Source organism: Zingiber officinale, chromosome 4A (genome assembly GCF_018446385.1).
Source record: "Zingiber officinale cultivar Zhangliang chromosome 4A, Zo_v1.1, whole genome shotgun sequence".
Classification (NCBI taxonomy): Eukaryota; Viridiplantae; Streptophyta; class Magnoliopsida; order Zingiberales; family Zingiberaceae; genus Zingiber; species Zingiber officinale.
This window is the reverse complement of record NC_055992.1, coordinates 162,725,797-162,744,513: the sequence shown is the minus strand read 5'-3', so window position 1 is coordinate 162,744,513 and position 18,717 is coordinate 162,725,797. Positions and strand designations below refer to the sequence as shown.

Sequence of the window (18,717 nt, the reverse complement as noted above, 5' to 3'; positions counted from 1 at the left end):
TTCTTCCTAGGTGTGGTCGACCCCTAGAGGTTCCCCTTCTCTCTTCTCCTTCTTGTGGCCGAGACTTCATCACCTCTTGGAGACATAGAAGTGGCCGGATCTAGCTTGGAGAAAAGGAGAGAAAGGAGGCTTGTTTCTTGCATCCCTTGGAGCTTGGTTGGTGGAAAAAGTTCTTCATCCTTTGGAAGTTTTTGCTTGGCCAAAACTTGAAGGAAAGAAGAAGAAGGTGCCTTGGTGGTTCTTATCTCGAAAGATCATTGCCCACACAATGTCCAATGTTAGAAGAGGAATACGGTAGAAGATCAAGAGGTCATTGAAAGTTCACAAAGAAAGGTATAACTAATAATTATTTTCTGCATCATAATAATTTTATTTCTTTGTAAAAATACCAAATACAAGAGGCATGTGATTCTAGGTTTTGAATTAGTTTTCGATGTTGTGTTCTTTTGTTTTCTTTTCAAACTTGTGCTTCGATTATTCTTTTTGGTTAACCTAGAGTTATTTAAGGAAATTAAATATTAACTTTCCTTAAAAGACTTTGTCTAGGCGGTGGTGGTTGTTCCCATATCCAAGAAAGTCATGTGCCTCGCCATGCAGTTCTAGAAGCCAAATTTGGAAATTAATATTTAATCAACTTTGTGACCTGGGTGATTTGGATCGAACGTATTAAGTTCCGCAGGAGATCCAAGTTTAAACCTAAAAGAACAAATAAATTAAACTTAGGATCAAACGTGTTAAGTTCCGCAGGCGATCCAAGTTTAATTTAAAAGAACACATGGTAGCTAGGAAAAGGTTCAGATCTTTGTACAAAATTTTTGTACAGTGGAACCGTTAGGTTTTCCGAGTAGCAACCAACACAAGGCGAGGCAAGGAATACGGCAGAAGATCTCGAGGTCATTAGCATACAAAGAAAAGGTATAATTAGCAATTGTTTTTCACACATCATGCTAGTTATTTCTCTTTGTAAGAATTCCAAACACAAGGGACATTAGATCTTGTTTTTCGAATTTATTTTTCGAGTTTGTGTTTTCTTTGTTTTTTGAATTTGTGATTCGATTGTTCTTTTTGGTTAAACCTAGAGTTATTTAAGGAAATTAAATATTAGCTTTCCTTAAAAGGCTTTGTCTAGGCGGTGGTGGTTGCTCCCATATCCAAGAAGGCCATGTGCCTTGCCATGCAGTCTTGGAAGCTAATTTTGGAAATTAATATTTAATGGAATTTATAACATAGGTGGATTTGGATCAATAGTGTTAAGTTCCGCTTGCGATCTAAATCTAAACCATCAAGAACAGATAAGTTAAATTTGGAATCAATGATGTTAAGTTCCGTCTACGATTCCTAATTTAACTTCTAAAGAACACAATAGGTTGTTTAGGAAAGGTTTGACACTTGTATAAAATTTTTGTACAGTGAAACCGGTACGATCTTCCTAGGACCAACCAACACCTAGAGACACTCGGAAGCCTTACATCTATTTGTATCCACGCTGAGAACACCTCAAGATGACTTCAGAAGTCATGAGTTTTGTCTTCGAGAAAGGTACTAGCCTTGCGTGTGAAGACAATGTTTGGTGCCTAGCTTAACCCAGCGACACTAAACGAAGCGATTGACGGTAGTGTAACAGATGTCCAAAAAGAGAAAACTTGACGCGGACATAGAGTAGCGAGTCTAAGACATCCAATGCCAGGAGGAAGGCGACGGAAGGCCGGCACAACACCTTGAAGGTGCTGCAGGTGGTGGGTGGCACTGCTGGCATCCCACACAGGCTATAGATTCCCTTCGCGGTAATTGGTGTTGGAACCCCAAGGTGTTTTGATGTGATCGAACGAGTTAAGTTAGGTCCTGTTTTGTCTAATCCATGTGTTTAAGTGTGCAGGAGCTTAGGAACACAGGAAGTCAAGCGGAAGACGCGGCTAATGAGAAGGACGACACGTGGAGAGAGTCGACGGGCTCAGTGCGTCCGAGGGACGAGGTGATCGCGGAAGAGTACACCGATGGACGAGAAGAACGTGCGCGGCGTTCTAAGGACGAGAAACCGGGAAGGAAGGCTGCTCGAGGAAAAGGCCGGAACTTGGGTTCGGGTGAGCCCTATTTCGGATGACCGAGATCACCAAGCTAGTGGAGCCGGAGCGAAAAGACCCGGATCGAGACGAGCTGAACCGGAGAAGGAAAAAAAGTCAATTCCTGTTGACTTTAGGGCTCCGGGTGCCCGGAACAGCCCGAGGCGCCTGGAACCCTTCCGGGCGCTCAGACTGAAGATATTGACCAGATCGAATCAAACTCGATCTGAACGTTGGAGGATAAAGTTTTATCCCCCAGAGCGCCCGGAACCCTTTCGGGGCACCTCGATCAGTGCTATAAATATAACACTAGTTTGCACAGCTTATTCATCTCATTAGTAATCAATTTTCTCTGTGCTTTCATTTATGTTCTTTTTATTTGTGCTGTCAACGCTGTAAAGAGGCTACTCCGCCCGAAGGAGGTCATCAAATAGTGCGCTTACTTTCCTTGGATTAGCAATCCCCTGATTGCAAACCAAATAAACCTCTGTGTCTGATTTGCATTTTATTAGTCTCTTTATTTTTTATTACAAGTTCTTTTAAATTAGTTGAATATCCGAGAAAGGTTTGTGTTTTTTTTGTAGGGCAATTCACCCCTCCCCTCTTGTCGGCCTCCAAAGGAACCAACAATTGGGTGGCCAAAGGTAGTTAGATCATCGGCTGGGTAGTCTGGCTGTGAATGGTCGGCGACGAACTCTTGTTGGTAGGCGACGACGGGTAGGAGGAAGAGAGAAGGGGAGAGAAGAATTAGGTTTTCCAAAAACCTAATCTAATGAATAAAATATTAATCTTCTCCCAATCTATATCTTATATAGATTCTTTACACGGGTTTATGAGCAAGCTCAAACCCAACCCAATAATAATCCTTAATCAAAACTCAACCCATTAAGTTCTTCGTTCAGTTCAAAATAAAACAAACTTAGTTTAATGGTTGAACCTCTTCTAATTAATTAAAACCAAACTAATTTTGATTTATAACTAAACTAAAAAAGGGTCCAACCCATATTCAAAAGACGTGGCTCATTCACACTTCTGTTCCGACAAATTATCTTTTATATTTGCCCTTTGTCTAGTCCAACTAGATTCAATTTTTCTTAATATGAGAATCCATTTCTCAAACTCGTTGTAAGTCCTTTGGATAAACTCATAGTGTGTGTAACCCAATAGGTTCCCAATTATATTAACCGTCCATAATTAACCATTAATTATGAATCGATAATAAGTGACACCTAGTAGTACATCATGACTCCAAATTGACCGAAAATCATACGGTTGATTCTGGAACCACTTCTGAACTTTTTAACAGCTAGAGTGAGTCGTGTCTCATTCCTTTTACTCGTCTTATACCCACTTGGTTCATGACATAGTCTATGTGTCAGCCCTCACTAGAGTGATTACGTCGCACCTAGCCCAAGTAATATTTCATCATTTTGTGGATTCAAATTACTTGTACATGTGTCCAAGAGTACAATACTCTTAATATGTGATGCTTTGACCAAAGACTTTAAGTAATAATTCTAACAAATGGACATAGCGTATGCGTTTCCTCATAAGAAGCGGTGAATCTTCTGTGGACTATCTAAACACCTTGAGACACTTTTACTTATACCTAATCATCTCGGGGTCATACTTCCAAGGAGATGCTTGTTTAGGATGTCAAAGTAACTCAATGACCAAGGTGACTTGAACACCTCAAGTTAAAGGAAACTCACACTTAAGGTACAGTAAAAGCTTCATTGACATATTCATATACGTAGAAAATCAAATGAAGTCTTACAACAGACCACTCCAATGAATTGATTGTCATAATTAGCATCCACGTTTAACTCTCGACATCCCAATGTTTCCAGCTAGTGAGTAGCAGCTGCTTGGTTAAATCAAGAAGTATAACCTGTGCTAGTCTCACATAATCAATGATTCTAAATACATCAATTTGTTAACTAGGAAAGATTTCAATATATTTGTATTACATATATAGAGATGCTCACTAGTTGTGATCTTATCACAAGTTTTCTTATGTTATGAATCATATTACGGATATTTAATAAGTGAGTTTAAGATCTAATCAAACACATAGAATGTGCACTCAAATAATGAATCTTTATTTATCTAATAAATAGTATAAACCGTAAAATAATTATCTTAGAACACTTCTCAAATATAATATGCAATGTTCAACAACTCCTTTCTTCAACTCCATTCTTCAACTCCATAGGTATCTCTGATAGCCCCACCTTCCTCCAACTCATGGTGACTTCATCAACATCAGCGAGACCTCACATGCGGCTCATCCTCTAGCAATCTCAGGCAGCTTCACTCGACATTGCTTAAAGCTCCATATGCTTGTCCACTGGTCATGGCTCCATCCCCAATCACCGCGACAACATGATTCTTCTTGCCCTTCATATCCCTACAGGCAACCATCCCTTGAAATCAAACATAATCAGCACAATTAAGTTAATGATCATCTGTGCATGAGCAAGCTTAAAGATTCAATTAGTAAATTGAACAGTGAGCGACGTAGGGTACACCGAAAGAGGAAATCAAAACTCAAACCTACCCAGCATTGCTGATATGTTGGTGGAGCTATGATCGGTTCTGAAGCTATTATAGTCGCTTCTAAGGTTATGTTTGGTTGGGTGTAATGTAATCTTGCTTGCAATGTAATCAAATTTGTAATGTAATGTAATATAATCTTGATTACATTACTACGTTTGGTAATGTAATGTATGTAATATTTGATTACAAGGATGATTATATTTTTTTGTTTGGTGTCCATTATTTTTTATAAAGAATGTAATTCGTATTATTATAAAATGATAAAAATATTCTGCGATCTCTACCGATGGTCGCCGCATCTTTGTCGGAGCTTGCGGCAACCAACGGTTGTCGCCGTTGGCCTCCTCTGCCGGCAGCCGCCACCGGCGACGACGACGATCGCCGGCGACGACGACGATCGCCGGCGACGACGACGATCGCCGGCGACGACCGAGGGTGGTCGCCGGCAACGATCGCTGGCGGTGGCGGCAGTCGGCGGGCGACGACCGATGGTGGTCGTCGATGGCGGCGCGGGGCGGTGGTCGCCGGCGTCGGGCGGTGGTCGCCGGCGCCGTGCGGTGGTCGCCGGCGCCGGGCAGTGGTCGCCGGCGCCGGGCGGTGGTCGCCGACGGCGACCGGCAGGCGGGGCCGACGACGATGGGCAGCGGCAGCTGACGGCAATGGATGGCAGTCACGGTGGACTAGGGGTATATTCGATATTTAAATTTTGATTAAACGGTGACCTCGTAATGTAATCTGATTACATAGTATTTGTTTTGTAATCCAGATTACAAAACTTCACTAACTTTTGAAATCCAGATTACATTACAAGTATAAAATTAAACCAAATAAAATAATCAACTTTGTAATGTAATCCTAATTACATTACAAGGCAGATTACACGTTACCAAACGTAGCCTAAGCGTTTTATAAATCCAAATAACCCATTTGTTTGCCACAATGTAGGGTATCTAGTGTGGGTATGATTGTGAAATAGTTTTGGAGGCAAAACCATGTCATTCAAATATATTGCGAGAAAGTGGACATAGGGATTTCAAAATCTAGTGCCCTTCCGTATGAACCAAACAGAGGGTAAGTAATCTGAGGTAGATTTGGTCGAACGGGCAGATTTGGCCACGTGCTTTCCATGTCGGTAATTGTGTTTATGCGTACTTTGTCGGCCCATATTTAATGGGCCGATTTGGGACTGTTCGGCCCATATTTGTCCACTATTATACGCCCCGTTTCCGCCGACGGGCGATCCCTCCGAACAAGCTCCGGTTTGATTCCGGCCATCTTCTCACACGATGCAACCGAAGGGGAGACCACTGCTTTCCATCTTGTTCCTCGTCTCCTTCTCCTCTCTCTTCCTTCTCTTCTCCTACCGCTCCTCCTCGTCCTCCTTCCGATCGTCCATTCCCCTTTCTCCTACCTCAAACCCTAATTCCCGCTTCACCTTCATCATCAAGGTCCTCACCTACGACCGCATCGCTTCCCTCCGCCGCTGCCTGCGCTCCCTCGCGGCCGCAGACTACGCCGGCGACCGCGTCCACCTCCACGTCCTCGTCGATCACTTCCGCGTCGCGAATGGCTCCTCCGACTCGACGGTCGACAGCCAGCTGGAAGAGTCGCGCCGGATTTTGGATCTCGTCGACCGGATCGGCTGGCCACATGGGGAGAAAATTGTCCACTACAGGACGGCCAACGTCGGGCTCCAGGCGCAGTGGCTGGAGGCGTGGTGGCCCAGCTCCGACGACGAGTTCGCCTTCGTGGTGGAGGACGACCTTGAGTTGTCGCCGCTGTACTATAAGTTCCTCAAAGGGCTGATCTTGAAGTACTACTACGACCCGGCGAACTTCGATCCTTCCATCTATGGCGCGTCGCTCCAACGGCCGAGGTTTGTTGCTGGTATGCTGTTGCTTCTCCTTTCTCCCTGTTTTCTCTACTCAGTTGTCTTTAATTCGTGCCAAGATCCTTTTGTGTGACTTGTATCTCAGATCACACTGTTGCCTTGAATTGTTTCAAACTCATCAGTGTTCTAGAGATTTTAGTGCATATGAATTCAGCAGTTGAAATGGCATTCTTTCTGTGAATTTACAACATTTGCAACCTGTAAGAATTGTTTTTTCATGTTGAATGTAGATGACTTGAGTTGTACCACTTCACTCACGATCTTTGCTTATGAAAGTTTCCTTTTAGATTGCTTGTTCAGACATGGAATAGATCATGAAGCCTTGGGATAGATGAGGTTGCAAGGTGTATTTAAGTGCTTCTATTCAATTTCTCATTATCATCGAAATGTATGCATGCCTGATTTTTGAGACTAAGTGCTTCTTGTGCTACTACTGATATAGTCTTGCAAGAGCTCGATCGAGGGATCTTAAATAGTTGAGAAAAACATGGCTTCACGGTGATGAATTGATGATGGTGACTTCAAAGAATCACCTTGTTGTAAATCTAGTTGACTATGAACTTGCAGGCAAACATGGAAACAGATTGCAGTTGGATAACGAAACGCGAATTTTCTTGTACCAATTGGTTGGCACATGGGGTCAGCTTCTTTTTCCAAAACCATGGAAGGAATTTCGTTTATGGTATGATGAAAACAAAACCAAAGGAATCAAGCCATTTCTACAAGGCATGGTAATCTTGTTTATTTCAGGCACCAAGATAGTTTTTTTCTTCTTCATTTTCCAGTTGTTTGGATATAAGTGATTTTCCAAATTAAAGAAATCTTATTGCCTCGTTAAATTCCTGATCTATCAGTAAATTGTGATTTTTGTGCTACATTTTCTACATGTCGAGTTTTCACAATGTTATTGCCTCTTTTCCCTCTTTTGGGGCCATGTTTTTCAGGTGACTACAGGATGGTACAAAAGGTTCGGTGAGAGAATTTGGACTCCTTGGTTCATCAAATTCATTCATTCCCGTGGGTACTACAATATATACACAAACTTCAATCGAGAAAGAGCTCTCAGCATCTCTCATAGAGATGCAGGAGTAAATTATGGAAAGACAATTGGTCCTGATTCAAGTTTGTTGGAGGATGAACCTCTCGATTTCAAACTCCTGGAGCTGCCACCACTGAGGAACTTAAAATGGTACGACTTCTGTTTTGCGGAAACTTTTCCAGGTAGAGTCGCAGGTAGCTTTGATGAGCTCAGATCTATAGTTCACTCTATGAAACAGAACAAATTAGTCGTGATAAGCTTGTACCAGACGACTGAGAAGATTGCTAGAAACCTTATTTGCAATCTTGAAAAAGATGGTTTGCTGAATGTTGTTTTTGTCGGTGGAGATACAGAGCTCTTGCTTGACCTTGCCAGGAGAGGATATGGTGTCATTGATTCAAACAAGTTGATTTCAAGTTTTGGACACGACAAATCGATAGACCTCCAACATGAGGCAGACTTTGTAAGAGAGACTTGGGTTAAAGCCTCTATCATCCAGAAGTGCCTCGAATTAGGCTACGATACCTGGTTGATCGATGGTAATATGATTCCAAATGGTGGTTCATTACCTGAGTTGCCAAATTCTTCGTATAATCTTGCTGTTGCGAAAGATGTTGAGTTTCTGTTTGTGAAGAGCCGCCCATCCTCTTTAAAGATTTGGAACGGTGAGTACGTTCACAAGATGGCAACGGCGAGCAAGTTTCTGTTGGCAAACAATTCTCAGCTGATGAGAGACGAAAGTTTCATGCATCTCGTTGCGATGACATTAGGCGAGAAGGATAGATTTGATCACTCAAGCATTGGTTTGAAATTAGGGGATGCTACTCCGAAACCTTCTGAAAGCAAAGCGAATATCATCTTTTGGGATCGACAAATGACAATGGCTTCGGTGCAAGTGGAGCTTGAAAGGTTCGGAATGTGGTTGATTGATGCGGAATCCTCCTGTACTTCTGTTGTTTGCCGCAGATAATAGAGTCCGACTTCTAAGAGTACAAGCATCATGAAACCCACCCTCCATCGCGCGAGATACTGCTGCAATTGATCCTGAGGCACAAGAGATCCAAACCGCATCGAGATCGATCGACTTTGCCAACCATGGCGAGCATCCATCCTTGTAATCCAATGAAGCTCCATGTCGATTACAGTTTAATTCCTCTGAAATTAGATTTGAACTGGTGCTGTCAAACTCTCAAGCAGCTGATGAAACTGTGTGCAGAGAACCAACTTAATAGATAAATTTGGTGTCCGGTTGCTGCTGCTTGCTCTCTGTGCATTTCTTGTGCATCGATATAAAATAATATAAAGTCTCTTTATATTATTTAAACAAATTATATGATTTAAAGATCCAGAAAATAATTAGTCATGGATTTGAACGATCATGTGACTTGGCGCGTTCTGGTTTGAACATGCAGACCACGGCACGTGAATGCCATTTCACAGTGCGTGCGTGCACGTGCGCCAACGTCTCCGCCATGACTCATCATCATCGTAATCTTGACCATGAGAACCGAAGCAACGGCACCCGTTTATGGCTATTAATTAAATGAATTATTAATACTTTTAAAAATTTAATGACTTATCCACTTTGAATTAATTAATTAAGTGTTGTCCTTTTCCATCCTTTAATAGTTTCTAAATTAGTTACAGTTTGAATAAGTCATGTCACCTTGGCATTGGACACGAGTCATGTCGCATGACTAAATTTAATTCTAATTCAAACTTGATCTATTTAATAAACAAATCAAAAGCTATCATCAAATCTAATGTACAATTTTTCAGATAGAATATCGTTATCAAGCCATCAATCACGCTTAACCACTTGATTAATCAGGAAGATCCTCTTAATTAATTTCTCTCCTCCAACTGCGACCGCCGGATCGATCCATTTTGGTGAACCGAACCCGGTCCGGTCTCCGAGATATGGTCCGGTCGACGTGTCGGCAGTCGAAGGGCAAAGATGGCCATAAATCACAGCGCAATTTTTATATTTTATCCTTATTTTTTTAAAAAATAAAAATCAGGGATTTTAAAATTGGATGATGGGTCAATTTTGGTCGGTTCAGTCAAACCGTCGGATGACTTGGTTCGGAAAGATCTGGACGTCGCGGTGACTTGTGTTGGTTCGCGGATGAGGTGGATTAAAAAAAGAGTAAAAAATAATTTTAAATTTTTTTTAAAAAAGATTTAATGAATGCTCTCCACGTAGTATATGTGGTTTGGTGTGTGCCATTATATTAATATATATATACATATATAATTAATTTTTTTTAAAAAAATATTAATAATAAATGCAATGTGTTGGGATTGGACTCGAAGTGGATTAGTTTTGATTCTTACGTGGATATTTAAATCATTCTAATGTAATTAATCATTTCTCCAACATGAAGGATAAATATGTTCAACGTTTAATTAGGTACCATAGATTAAACAATTAAAAATAATTTATTTTATAATTTTGAAGTCGAGATATCCACGAAGCAATATAAAACTATGATTTAGATATTCAAGAAGTTGAGCTATTGATCATAAGCAATCCAAAATATGATTGAATATGAAAAATATCCTTTAAAAAACTAAGGACTTATATCTATATTTTTATTAACTAAAAGGATTTTTTCACTATAATTTTTTCCTACCTTTAGATAAATAAATTCTTTACTTTTGGTGGAAGAAAGAATTGTTGTTGCATGGTTTCAATCCTCCATTTCATGTTAGATTTTTTTTTCTAAAAAAATAATATAATTATTATTAATACTATTGGCTTTGTTTTTCATCAAATGGAAAGGATATTCTTCAAACAAACTTTTGGAAAGTGGAAGAAGACTTGAGCATTAGACTTCTCTACATACACACCACTAAGAATGTCCTTTTGATCTTGCTTTATTTTGTTAATATAAATTAATTATATCTAATTATATATATTATTAAAAAAAAGCCAAAAGGAATGAGAAATGAAGCCTAAGAAGTAAGATTCGATAGTGGTAATCAAAAGGTCCATACTATATATATTTGGAAAAGGAATGTGAACTATCTAGTATGGGTCAAACAACCATTCGAATAAAATATAATGATATTAAAGATACAATTTTGAGTTTAATAAATATTTTTTTATAATTATGTCGGCAACACAATCAATACATCTTCGAAAATTATAAGTAAATAGTAACAATCAATTTATTTGGGAGAGCGAAAAATAAAACAATAACATAGACATGTGATAATAGGTGACGATAATAAATAAGAATGTGAGCTCAAATTCTATAAGTTTACTCCTTCTCTAACGACTACATCCCTCAAAAGTATATGAGAAAAAACACCTACCAAGTTCTCAATGTGAAACCCTAATCTAGTAAAGGTGCAATGTTTGAAAACCTTTTCTATCTCTTTATCAATTTTTTAATAGAAACAAAAATCAAACTTTTGATTTTTATAACAAGATAAAAAAAGTAAAGAAAAAGAGATACATGTGACTATAAATAATAATAAGAATATTTTTGGGAGTATTTTGAAAATAATATATTAAATAATTGTTTTTTTCGTTGGAAGGCCAGGGTTTTTGGTTGCGAGAGGGTATTTAATCCCCCGCCTCCGCAGCCTAATCGGATCGTCCTTGTTTCCTATTTCCTGGAGCGAGCGAGGAAGCGCGAGGGAGAAGCGAGGGATCCTGTTCTCGACGCGCTCATTTTTGCTCTTGGCCTCGTCATCTTGCTCACGCTCCTTCGATTTGCGTGAATTTTCTCGCGGAAAGGAGATGAAGTACGTGCTGGTGACCGGAGGAGTGGTGAGCGGATTGGGCAAAGGGGTGACGGCGAGCAGTATTGGAGTCCTCCTCAAGGCATGCGGCCTCCGCGTCACCTCCATAAAGATTGGTACTTGCTTTGTCTTTCCCCTTGAGTTTGAGACAAAAAGGTTGCAAAAAGAAGAAAGTTTTTTTCCCCTCCCGCTGAAATGAGATTTATCTTCTCGATTTTCTGTTGCCGTTGCTTCTTTTGGGAAAAAAAATGGGCGCTATTTTGAGTTTTCCCTTAGATGTAAATAACGCCTTTTATCTTCTTTTTGTTTGATTTGTTTGTCCTCTAACCCAAAGGAAGGACCTTTTTCGTTAATGAGGTTGATTTGGAACTTAATCGTCATTTCTCGTATAGCAGGAACCGTTTTGGCCTTTGTTTTCCTCGTGATTTTCAGCAGTCGGGGTTTTGTTTGTTAAACCATCCAGAAACTAGACTTTTTCTCGTAGCTTTGTAGGAAAGGATCAAATGACCGTCTTAGAAATTTGTTTGCAAAGACCTTTCGTCTTTTCTTTCGTCGTGGTAATATAATACTCTTTTGAAGGCCATCGGTTGGCGCTTCTGTCATTCCAGCAGCAGTTTGGTCGTTGTCAACTAGTGTCTCTCATGTACAATGACCTGGTTCAGTTTCTCTTCCACTTTCGTTTCCGGTTGAAGTCGAATGATTTAATGCATTGAGATGATAAAGAACAAGTTTTCAATACAAAAAAGTTGATAAAGAACACCGATAAAACTTTATGTCACTTCTCTCTCTCAATAGCAGTGCTCCAAAGCTGAGACGCAAAAGGATTGGCTGGATATTTCCTTTAAGCTATTTCAGGTCAATAGTCAATACAAACAAATATGTTCCACTGTAGTTTTTTTACACTAAAATAAAAAAAAAGGTGGAGAAAAAAATGAAAAACGCTCGGAGGTGTAGATTCATATGTCATTCATGTAACTGCTGTTTTCCATCTTTGCATTAAGATTCGTCGTATTCTGAGTATTAATTGAATTTATGTCTACTTTATGCAAAAGACGTTGTAATATGAAGTATTGTTTTCCTGTTTTTTTTTTTTTGATATCACACCATTTCTTCACTTAGAAGTAGCTAACTTTTGTTTTTTGTTCATAATGGAACTCATGCAGATCCTTATTTAAACACTGATGCTGGAACTATGTCTCCATTTGAGCACGGGGAAGTATTTGTTTTAGACGATGGTGGCGAGGTAAAGTATTCTTCAAGTTCTCATATGCCTCCTACGTCGGTTTAATTTCAAAGATTTAATGACACATTGACTTTCACGGATACCAATGGTAGCAAAATATCACTAATATTTTTCTTTTTTATGTGGTGTAAATCTAAATTATTGCACTTCATTTATTGTTTTGTTTGTAGGTGGATTTGGATCTTGGAAATTATGAAAGGTTTCTTGATATCAAGTTAACTCGTGATAATAATATCACTACCGGGAAAATCTATCAGGCACGCAGATAATAAAGCTTATCTATTATCTAAGTGATGTTAATTTATGATATGCAAGTTTGCACGATCAACATTGGTTCTCTTATTTTGCATGTCATTTTCACATTACTTTTATTCCTAACCTAATTATAATTACATTTTAATCGTCATTTTTGGTGGTAGTCTGTCATTGACAAGGAAAGGAGGGGTGACTATCTTGGAAAAACAGTTCAGGTACGTGTCTTTTTGGAACCAATGCTTTGATCCTAAGATGCCTATTGTTTTCTTAGATTCTCAGAGTCTTCATTTCCTTTTTAGGTTGTCCCACACATTACTGGTGAGATACAGGAGTGGATTGAACGCGTAGCAATGATACCCGTGGATGGCAACGAAGGACCTGCTGATGTCTGTGTCATAGAATTAGGTGGAACAATAGGTAGAAGTTGCTTCTAGGGTCCTCAAACAGTTTGAATGAAATATATCACAGTTCTTTCTGTCTGAAAATCCTTTTTGATGCATGCATAGCATATGAGCAAACTGTTCATGTCATACTTTTAACGACAGTAGCATATTGATACAGGTGATATTGAGTCAATGCCCTTCATTGAAGCTTTGGGTCAATTCTCTTACCGTGTTGGTGAGAAAGCTGTACTTGCTTCTGTTTATGATGCCTTTACAGCAGTAGAGCAGCTTTTTTCTTTTTTTTGCTGTTGGTTCACTATATGATATTTGCAATCCATTATTGGACTTCAGGCCCTGGTAATTTCTGTCTGGTTCATGTCAGCCTTGTACCAGTATTGAATGTTGTTGGTGAACAGGTAAAGAATTAGTGTAAATGTCATTGATCTTTCCTAATTTAGTTAGAATTTTATTAATAGAATAATATTTTTATACCCCTATAGAAAACTAAGCCAACTCAACATAGTGTTCGGGGTCTAAGAGGACTTGGATTAACACCAAATATTTTGGCATGCCGCAGTGCAAAGGTTTGTCACCTACTCCCTTCTTGACCTATTGCTCTGTTGTCTCTCTTTTAAGGTTTTTTTTTTACCATTACCAATTGATTCTTGATAATTTTACTACAATGATTATGACAGCCACTGGAGGAAAATGTTAAAGAAAAACTTTCACAATTTTGTCATGTTCCGGTACTATGATTTTTTTCCCACATTCTTTTTTTGAGATGACTATGATTGTGTGCATATTCGTGATGCTAAGTGATCAAATAATCCTTTTGCAGGTACCTAATATTGTCACCCTTCATGATGTTACGAACATTTGGCACATTCCTCTATTATTGAAGGTGAACCACACAACTCTTGTTATCATGTGGTTCTATATTCTTTATGCAGCTTGTTTGAACTAACAAAATATGGCCAATGGCATGGATCATTTTACAGAAGCAGAAGGCACATGAAGCTCTCATAAAAATTTTACAACTCCAAGGGTCTGTATGATGCACACTCAAAATATTTCTTTTTTCAAGGATAGTTTTGGTTTGTGATTAACTAAAACTCAGTGTTTCATTTGTTGGCATATATAGAGTTGCTAAGGAACCTAGGTTGGATGAATGGACAAGAAGGGCTGAAATATGTGACACATTGCAGGATCCTGTCGGTTCCCTCTCTTCTGCATTTACATTCTTATCTGCCCTATTTTTTCCACTACTATTGTCTTGTTCACCAGTGAGAGGAGTTGCCATTGATTTCTCAGGTCAGAATTGCAATGGTCGGAAAATATACTGGTCTTTCTGATGCTTATCTCTCGGTCTTGAAGGTGAGATAAATACATTTCTAATTACATCCTATCATTCCCCTTTCTTTATAGATGTTCTGTAATATTTTATAATCTTAGCAAAAGCTCTCATTCTTTATGTTCTTCAAGTAAAGATTAATAATATTCTTAATGGCTTTGTGCTTCTCGTAGAGGTAGTTATAGCTTATGAGCTGCCATGATCATTGCTATAGCTGGTCAAATCAGCTAAAAGCAATGTTTTATATGCAAGCTACTGTTGTTGGACTAATTAATTGACAAGTGGAGTCTAAATATGTTAGACTGCTTTCATGGTTCTTCTGGCATTGCTAAGATATCAAAATTAACTGCTACGTGTAGGGTAAATTTGCTAGAGTTGTATGCATACTTTGTTTGGGACCATTTGTTGATAACTAATAATTAGTTAGGACGATAGCAATATGGATGTATCTTTGTAGATACTCATTTGTAGTTGTTTAGCTCATGAACCTTTTTGGTCAGGCACTTTTGCATGCTGCTGTTGCTTGCCAAAGGAAACTGGTTGTGGATTGGATAGCATCTCCTGACCTTGAAGAAACTACTGAAAAAGAGGTTTGCTTTACAATCATGTTCTGCCTTCAGCACCTTTTTGTTATAAGGCTATCTTACTCTTTTATTTGAACCTGATGGCTTTCTTTTATGACAATGTTTGCTTCCTTACACAGGCTCCTGAAGTCCACAAAAAAGCTTGGGGTCTATTGAAAGTGCGTTGGCTCTAGCTATCTTAAATCGCCACAGCTTATATGATTTTGATGTGGAGGTTTTAATGCTGTGTTTGCATCTAATCACATTGTTAACGGCTTGATTCAGGCAGCAAATGGCATACTAGTTCCAGGAGGTTTTGGGGATAGGGGCGTGCAAGGAAAAATACTTGCTGCTAAATATGCTCGTGAAAACAAAGTGCCTTATCTTGGAATTTGTCTTGGAATGCAGATTGCTGTGATTGAATTTGCTCGATCTGTTATGAAGTTGCCATATGCAAACAGTACAGAGTTTGCCCCTGATACAAAGACACCGTGTATTATCTTCATGCCTGAGGTAAGTAATAAATATACTAACCTCTATATGTCATTTTGATTAGATGTATTCAGGCTCGTGTTGCCTTATGAATATCGAATGCAATCTCAAGGGCTCTAAAACTCATATGGGCGCTACGATGAGGCTTGGATCTAGGACGACATATTTTGAAGTCCCTAACTGTAAAGCTGCGAAACTGTAATAACTGATACTCTCCTTGGTGTTTTTTTTTTGTGTGTTTTCACATACTTCAATTATTGTATCACTTTGGATAGGTATGGTAATGTTAATTTTGTTGACGAACGACATCGGCACCGATATGAGGTCAGTTCACTTTTAAATAGCCAACGATCTCTAGGTGTTGTTCTGGAACCATCACTACTGAAATAAGTGGATTACATTTTTGATAGGTAAATCCAGATATGGTCCCAGAATTTGAGAAGGCTGGACTTGCTTTTGTCGGTAAAGATGAAACCGGAAAGCGAATGGAGGTGCACAGAAGATCATTCTTGCACTCTTGAATACATTTTGAATTCCGTCCTGACATCCGATATGCTACCAACTTCTGTAGGTTATTGAGCTCCCCGATCATCCTTATTTTATCGGAGTGCAATTTCATCCAGAATTCAAATCTAGACCTGGAAAACCATCTGCTCTTTTCTTAGGTAAATGCCATATCTTAGAAATAATCCTGTCGCGGATGGTTCAGAATGGTTAATTCTAGATTATCGACATTGCACCCTTTAGGTTTGTTCAACTAAATGTTGCTCTCTCAAAATGTTTGGCAGGACTAATCGCCGCCTCGAGCGGGCAGCTCAATACTTTGCTAAGAACTCCTTTCGCTTCCGATGCAGCACCACCTAGACTCCCTTCGATGAATGGTCCTGTGACACTAAAACCTCACCAGAATGGGAATTTGAAGAAGCTCACCAATGGCCTCGCCAATGGAAACTACCATGCCAACAGCATCAATGGCAATGGTGTGCATGTGTGATTTTTGCACTGACGTGCATCTGCTGCTCCCTTTTTTGCCATGTCTACTTTCGTTCTTACGTGTCGAGGCTACTCTTTGCGCTCCATCGAGGAAGAAGTTTGCGAACTCGAGGGACTATGAGGCATGGTGCTGTTCTAAGGTTTTACGAGAGAGCAAACATCCTTGTTCCTCTTGGCTTCGTTGAGGGGGACTTTGGTATAACTTTTTTTGTATAAAGAATTAACTTATTTTTTAAATTTTGGTTGTGAAGTATATCTTGAATTTGTTTTTATTATTTTTGGGTGTGATGAAAAGTTTTTTAAAATTTTTTAAAAAATTAAGTCTTATTGTTATTAAATTTTTATTATTTCAGTAAAACCATCGGCATTATTCTGAAGATTTAGAAGGATATTTTGATAATTATAAAACTATGTGGGTTGATATTCCAAATAGGATATACGTGCAGTGCGTTTACCCAAAAGTCCAGCGTTGACTGAAATTGGATGGATCCCACTGACCCCTGGTGGATTCCATTGACCCCTAGTCATGTTGGGACACTGTCGGTACAGGAAGAATTGAATTTTCCGTGTTGTTCGACCTCTTCACCCTCATGTAACAGTGGCGGCGGCACTAGGGATGATAATGGGGCGGGGTAGGGGTGGATTTGTCATTCCCATTTCCGCCCCATTCTTATTTTTTCGGGTTCGGGGAATTTCCCATCCCCGCCCCATTTCCAAATTGACCCAAACAAACCACAGACACCAGAAACAGTAGAATATTAACTCAAACAAATCACAGACACAGAAACACCAAAATGGTAGCCACTGTATCATCAATTGTAATCCATGGAGGTGAAAGTTTAACTGCCATGTATTAATACCAATATTATCATCAATATTAATATTAATATTAATACATTAATCTGACCTGGCATGAGCTATTCTAGTGTCTGTGGTTTGTTTGGGTCAATTGATAATATTAATATTAATATCAATATTAATAATATTATTAATAATAATAATTTCAAAAATTTTAATATTAATATTAATACTATTATTAATACTTTTTTAAAAAAATTATATTATTATTTATTAGTATTAATAATAATAATATTCGGGGCGGGTTCGGGGATGGGAATAGTATTCCCATACCCGCCCCAAACCCGTCCCATCCCCGAAAAATCGGGGATCCCCATCCCCATTTCGGGTTTTCCCCACGGGGCCCCAAACCCGCGGGGAAAATTACCATCCCTAGGCGGCACCCCAATGTAGGTACGCGTTTTTCCCCTGCTGTCGGCACTAACTGATTTGTTTCACACTATATAGATCTACTCTTAATTGATTTGATTCTCTATATGACTGTAAATAAATTGAGCCGAATCCCGTTGAGTTTTGAGATGTTCAAGTTTTTTTATAATTGAGCTGAATCAAGTTGAGTTTTGAGATGTTCAAATTTTTTTATAAGATAATCGAGTCGAGCCAATCTGAGTTTAAAATGAATCAAACTTTTAAAATAAGTGTTCAAACTTAACTTGGTTTATTTTTTGTGAGCTTGAACTTGTTTGAACCTTAGCTTGAGCTTAGTTCGTTTAGATGTTATCAAGTTCTCAATTCAAGTTTGGCTTGAGCTTACCTTGAGCTTGGTTCGTTTAGATGTTATCAAGCTCTCAATTTAAATTTGTTTAATTGTTTGAAATTTTTAATTGTTTGATTGATTATTAAGATTGATAATTTAAATTTATCTATCTATTTATTGTATTTTTTATTTAGCATATTGGAAAGAGTTTTATTAATAAATATGATTCGTGAACATTGCTCACGAACATTAACTAGCTGAACACATATGTGTTCAAGCTTGTTTGTTTAGTTTAACGAACTATTCAAATTTATTTATTTAATTAATCTTATGTATATTGAACGAACATAAACAAGCTCTTACCAAATTAAACACCAGACTTATTCACGAACGCTTGATTCATTTACAGTCCTAATTCCTTATATGTTATACTTAATTGTGTAACGGTGATGTTCTTTCATCTTGATGCTGATAGTTGTTTTCTCATTTACTTTCTCTTCAATGAATCTCTTTTCTCTCTATTATTTAGTTTATTGTATCTGTTTAAAATGCACATTCTTTTCCGTTCCCACCACTGATG

At 38.7% G+C, this 18,717-nt stretch overlaps 2 protein-coding genes across 2 annotated transcripts; both read left to right on the top strand.

Moving 5' to 3' along the window:
* Positions 1-5,843: 5,843 nt before the first annotated feature.
* On the top strand, positions 5,844-8,810 carry LOC121972158. The gene is made up of 3 exons (XM_042523821.1): positions 5,844-6,506; positions 7,078-7,241; positions 7,455-8,810. The coding sequence occupies exons 1-3, from the start codon at positions 5,906-5,908 to the stop codon at positions 8,517-8,519; spliced, it is 1,830 nt and encodes a 609-aa protein (XP_042379755.1). The 5' UTR covers positions 5,844-5,905; the 3' UTR covers positions 8,520-8,810.
* Positions 8,811-11,148: 2,338 nt separating this feature from the next.
* LOC121972157 (CTP synthase-like) lies at positions 11,149-16,857 on the top strand. The gene is made up of 21 exons (XM_042523819.1): positions 11,149-11,418; positions 12,466-12,545; positions 12,716-12,802; positions 12,965-13,015; positions 13,100-13,217; positions 13,362-13,418; positions 13,535-13,599; positions 13,684-13,767; positions 13,879-13,929; positions 14,022-14,084; positions 14,182-14,228; positions 14,325-14,394; positions 14,495-14,557; positions 15,035-15,124; positions 15,238-15,276; positions 15,383-15,610; positions 15,702-15,787; positions 15,865-15,913; positions 16,000-16,080; positions 16,161-16,254; positions 16,378-16,857. Exons 1-21 carry the CDS (start codon positions 11,301-11,303, stop codon positions 16,581-16,583), a joined length of 1,827 nt encoding a protein of 608 aa, XP_042379753.1. The 5' UTR covers positions 11,149-11,300; the 3' UTR covers positions 16,584-16,857.
* Positions 16,858-18,717: the final 1,860 nt, after the last annotated feature.